Source organism: Octopus bimaculoides, chromosome 1 (assembly GCF_001194135.2).
Source record: "Octopus bimaculoides isolate UCB-OBI-ISO-001 chromosome 1, ASM119413v2, whole genome shotgun sequence".
Taxonomy (NCBI): Eukaryota; Metazoa; Mollusca; class Cephalopoda; order Octopoda; family Octopodidae; genus Octopus; species Octopus bimaculoides.
Genome location: NC_068981.1, coordinates 146,786,609 through 146,792,667, shown reverse-complemented (window position 1 = coordinate 146,792,667; position 6,059 = coordinate 146,786,609). Strand labels below are relative to the sequence as shown.

At 34.7% G+C, this 6,059-nt stretch overlaps 1 protein-coding gene across 3 annotated transcripts in view; it reads left to right on the top strand.

The window, feature by feature from the left end:
• Positions 1-6,059, top strand: part of LOC106883579 (ATP-binding cassette sub-family C member 4) — a 146,239-nt gene that overhangs the window by 73,070 nt on the left and 67,110 nt on the right. The window contains exon 8 of one of the 3 annotated variants that reach the window (XM_052971336.1): positions 3,292-3,538. The exons of the other annotated variants lie outside the window; for them this stretch is intronic. Within the exon in view, the coding sequence (XP_052827296.1) occupies positions 3,292-3,538 (247 nt within the window). The remainder of the gene's footprint in view (positions 1-3,291; positions 3,539-6,059) is intronic. 3 annotated transcript variants of the gene reach the window in all.

Sequence of the window (6,059 nt, the reverse complement as noted above, 5' to 3'; positions counted from 1 at the left end):
CTGAAAACTCCTCACAGCATTGGTTTTGTTATCTCATTTTGTCTAATATATATATATATATATATATATATATATATATTTACATAGACAGAGAAATAGAGAGGTAAGTGTAGTGAAAGAAATGGAGAGAGAGACTAAAGGAAATGATATGAAGTGCAGCCATTCATAGACTACAAGCTTCATAGATGCTGGGGAGACAAAGGACGGAGAGGTATGATTGACAGAAAGATGAGATGGTTGAAGTGAGTGGGGAGATGAGTGAAAGCTGAAAAGTGATTACCAGGAAGATGAGAGGGGTTAGGGTTGCAAAAGTTGGTGCTAAATAGAGGCTTTACAGATATAAACATATACATTTATACATACTGGTTCCATGTAGCAACATGAATTTTGTAGTGTAAGTTGATTTTTCATTGTCTGGGGGCATGCAGGGGTCTGTACCAATGTTGGGTAGTCTGGTTTCTTCTGGTCAGTGTTGCAACAGGCTGAAAGTTCTTCTGGGTGGGTTGTTGGTCCTCTGCAGAATAGTCAGATGATGGGGCTGCCATCTTGGCAATGAGCCAACATTCTGTGGGTGACTGTTAGTCTGGAACCTCCCCAGGAGACTTGCCCACCTAGGGTGTCCCTACCAGGAGTAAAGATCCAGATGGTAATTGCTCTCCCGGATCTATGGAACATGACAAGACCAGACCCAGGAGGGTGTATTTGTACATTTATACATATCTACATGCATATATATGCATACATATACTAAAATACCTCATTCCATTCTTCTTATCACTTGACCATGTGGTCATTGAGGTATTCATTGATGATGTCACAACCAGATTTTGCTACTTTTCTCAGTCTTCTGCTGTTGTCTGTGAGTTGACAAAATTGAAACCTGTCCACGTTTTGATGTTAACCTTGGAGACAACCAATGTGGTATGGGTTCTGGTATGGTTACCATCATCCTAAACATATCGTGGGTAAGTTAGCTTGGCAGCACCCATTCCCCTCAAAGCTATTAGCCACAACCGCATGCCTCTACTTGTGACATGCCTTGACCCCCGAACACTAGGCCATTGACCTGAGTAGGTTCCAACATCCTAGCTGATGACTCTGTGGGAAACTTTACCAAATACCTTTTGCTTATTGATGCAATGTTAACATCATCCCCTCACTTAGTTTAGCCCATCAGTTGAAGTGGGGCATTGGGGTGTGGTGCTAAGAGCCCTCAAGTAAGAAATTAGGAGCTGAATGAGGACCAGTGATGCCCATCCACCTGACCATCCCTGGCAAAGTACAGCTGACAAGTAGCAAAGGTACTACATTTATCTGAGCCCCTGCATCCCAAATACACTCAAATATACCCTCCAAACACTCATTCATATATAAAATTAATGTGGATAGCTGGGTACAATGTAAACTGTATAGGCAAAATTTAGTCATCACTTATTGTGACTGTATGTGCTACAAACATATATTACTAGAAATAGCAGTTAAACCACTTATAGCTGTGAAAAAGGACATTCATATAGGGAATTTACTGTATCAAAGTGATGAAGGCACACTGTTGACAATATCCTTTGGGATGAAACTGTGCAGTCCAGTGTTCTAGCTTCGCTTCACTCATGGGACTGTTATCTACCTTGTCAGCATATGTATAAATATGTTTTTTCACAGCTATAAGTGGTTTAAATGCTGTTTCTAGCAATATATGTGCTTGTAGCACATGCAGTCACAATAAGTGATGACTTAATTTTGCCTGTATATTCATGCATAAAAATGTTAGTCTTCAATTATAATTCCATTCATGAGTAGAATGCTTTATATTTCTTCCCTGGAAGGAATGAAAGAGCAAGTAGATCTCAATGGGACTTGAACTCAGAATGTAAACAGTCTGTATCTTAATATTTCAGACATTTTATTTGATGTTTTATTGAATCATCCAATCCACTACCTGACCCTCAGCTGCATTTTAGAAAATTACTACTGTCATCTGCTATTTACTATCTGTTGTCTATCATCTATCATCAATATTTGTTTAATTCATGTTCATGAACTGTTCACCTGAATCTGTGAAACGTTATTTTGATACATGTATTTAATAAAGCATTTTTTTTCATATATATAAAAAACTTCAAATATTGTATGGTAAATGTCTCTATTTTAGTAATGTATTAATATCTACTTTCTTCTTTCTCTGTTGACTACATCGCACACAATGACAAATGCATCACATATCCCATTAATTATAGTAGTTTTGTGACATTGTACCATCATTATGTCTTTCAAAGCTAATAACTGGTCACTGCTCTTCACTGGAATACTCTTGCTATCACAAGTCAACAAAAGAGCATCAGTGTGGTCACATGATCTAGAAATAGCAACCTATTCTCCCTTAATTCACATCCTGCTGTCTTAATTGAAGAAAGGAAACATTAGATAATGTAGTCTTACACATACTTGCTCATGGCTCAGTGGTTAGAAACATCTGGCTCACAATCATGAGGTAGTGAGTTCAGTTCCCGAGCCAGGCTGTGTGTTGTGTTCTTGAGCAAGACACTTTATCTCATGCTGCTCCAGTTCACTCAGCTGTAGAAATGAATCATTGTCACTAGTGCCGAGCTGATAACATTGGTGGTGTGGAGAGGGGGAGGCTGGTATGCATGGGCAACTGCTTGTCTTCCATAAGCAATCATGCCAAGACTTGTGTGCCTAGGAGAGGAACTGTCTTGGTGCAATCTCTTGGTCATTCATGACTGAAGGGAGTCTTTTTTACTTTTTAAAACAACTGGGTGGTCACAATGGGAGTGTCTTTGATCATAAGACTGATAAAGGTTGACCTTAGCTAAGTAATAACAATGGGAGCAATTGTGAATTTACCACTTCTCATCTTGAGGGATTATCACAGGTGGGACTCTTTTGATCACATATCAGATGAAATTAAAATGGCTTGATCTAGAAGACCTATGAATATCTTGAAAATTTTTATAAATATTTCTTTAATCTAGTCTTAGACCATGCTACAATTCATCACCATGCACTTAATTCATGGGACACTAAATGGATGTGCTTTACTAGGTTGTCAGTCCAACTGCTTTTGATATGTTCATATGGTTTTAATTACGAGGAAAGGAAGTGAGGTATACTGAATTGGATTGTAATAAGCTTTGATACCATAATATAATATTTAATAACCAGTTGAAATATTCAATACTTATCAAAATGACTAATATCTTTACATTTTATCTTTAATTTCATCTCTATAGTAATGGTACTTTGTTTTGTTTTACTTCCTTTGTATTTCAGACTTGAGCTTCATTATATTAAGATGACCAAATATTTGAGTTCCATACATTTATGCAGTTTAGATGCTCACTACTTTCTTGTTTATATAACAGTTGTGATAATATACACAGTGGGAAATAAGATATTCCCTGAAACTCTTTTCATTATACGCCCTCTGATGCACATACTATCATTTAGTATGCTGTTCTTTATATTCATGGCTATCAGAAATTTTAATGAAGCCAAATCAAGTGTTAAAAGAATCCAGGTAAAATGGAATGTTTTTTTCTGGTGCTTGCTATAATTATTACAACACTTCTTTACTTGGCATGTAACATTTTGGTTGGACACTTTTCTGCACATTCTCATGTTTTCATTTGCTTTCATTAGTTGATGATATAGATTTTATCTTTCTCTACATATCTATTCTATTCTTTCTTGCTTTGGTTTGCATGATCGTGTGTAAAAACATCACATTTCAAACTCATTTTATCTGTTTATAACATCACCTAGCAGTTTCTTTTTATTTTTAGCACTTAATATTTTTAATGAAACTAGATTTTACTGATGTCTGCAGCTTCTTATCATTGAGTTGTTTTTGTCTGGATTTGCTGACTGGAGTTGCTTGCTAATCTTAGTGTCTATTGTATATTAACTATCTTGCTTAAAATACTTGCCTTTCTGGTGCTTCTTTTGATATAATTCAATAAACGTTTTCTTAAGTTTGTTTAACTGAGATGGTTTTATTTTTGTAAATTTATATATTCTTATACAAATTAATTAAACAAATATATTTATAGCTGGCTGCCTCTCCTAATTGATATGCTTTGTTAACATTTTATATAACAATTTGTAAACAACAGTATCATTTTTTACAGTTTTCCAACAAGCCAATCACTGGATCACTTGCTTTCTATCAGTGATAATGGCAAAGAAATATCTAACCTGATCCAAGAGACTTCATTTGAATCATTTGTTTTGGTGTTTCTTACTGGCATTTGTATGAAATGGTGCAACTTATGCACATAAATACACATGCATGCACACAAAATGGGTCACTGCACAGTTTCTGTCTGCCACATTCCAGTCACATGGTTTTGATCAACTCATGACTGTCTAAGGAGCATTATAGGCCCCTAGGTAAATCAGTGCACTGGGCTCGAAATGACTTATTTTTTTAAGCAAACCACTGTATAATAGATCAGGATTAGACCCTAGATCTACAAAGCCCTCGGCAATCCCAGTATGCCTTTAACATACCTTAAGACAGTACTGAGTCAACTCAAAGCTAGAAGACACCTGCCCAAAGTGCTGTGCAGTGGAATTAAATGCAAAACTACACAGTTGTGAGGTGAACTCCGTAACCACACAACCATCTGTGGTAATTACTTAACCCTGAAATTGGAATCACTAACATTATCAGCTAAGCAGATTGAGTCAAAGAAAGTAATACATGATTTGTGATTCTATCACTGCTTACTTCACTATCCTTAGAGAATACATAATTTGAAAGTGAGCTATTTTAACACAATGGTTTTTACCTCATCCACATCTCTCTTCTCTCTTCTCATTTCCACATATGTTTCTTCAATTCTTTTGATTATCTTTGTGGCTTTCTTAAGCCATTCTGGGTCTTTAAAATTTTCTTTTATTCCTTCTTCTTTGATGCTGTGTTCCACTACTTTCCTGATCTTTTTGCATGATTTTAGGACTTCCATTGTTTCTATCTCATTGCATTCTGCCATATATTTCAAATATCAAAATGAGTTGATAAAACAATTATCTCAGTTAATTTAAAATTAAGAATAGGCATGAATTGAACATAAAAATTAATCTAATCTTTGATTGGCATGGTGACAGTACAAGACATGTTAACTGACATCTCAGTAGGCCTCCTTATGAAAGCATAGTCATTAAGTCTTTACTGTACATACCAGATCTGTAATATAAGAATTACCTTATGTATGAACAGTAATACACTCAAGAAAGTGTTAAACATAGCATAATGAATGAAAAAAAATTACTCAGGGATGACATCAGCATTGAAAATAATTAGTAAAGTAACTGTTAACGCACTAAATATGGTGAGCACAATACTTTAAGTGCTAAGTTTCTAATCCTGTTGAGAAAAGTAAGCCTTGAATGAATAAGCTGTCAATCTAGTTACATGATCCCAGAATTCATCCTTCAGTAGTTTGATTTTATTATTTGTCTGTGAATTTACATATAATGTTTCTGATTTTGCATTTCTAAATATTTCAGTGATATATTTATCTGTTTAAAGTTCATTGATGTGACTTTCATCTTATTTGTTGATCACCCACTGTCTTGGATAAAGGGTGATATCATATTAGACCAGCTCCTTCATCTGCTGTGTCACTTTCACCTGAAAGTAAATTTTTATATGTAAGAAATTCTGCGTGCGTTTATGAATATATTTACAGATGCATGAATTTTAAATTTAGCTGTGATTCTGATTTTCTTTTACTTTAAATAAATTTCTATTTTTTAAAACTTTTAATTTTTCTCTCTTTTTGGAAGTTGCTTCAAGATACCAAAACTTTATTCAAATTGATTCTAACTACAATAATTACATCTTTTGTTTCTGCTCAGGTGTAGCTTTTGGTACAGTGTATATATATATAAATATATATATATATATATATACATATATATATATAATAATAAAAGTTTATCATAAGTTTTCTGTTCATGTGTAAAACCATCCATTGTGGTAATAAAAGCTTTCAACTAATGGATTGTTAAACACCCATTTTGCATAGAATAAC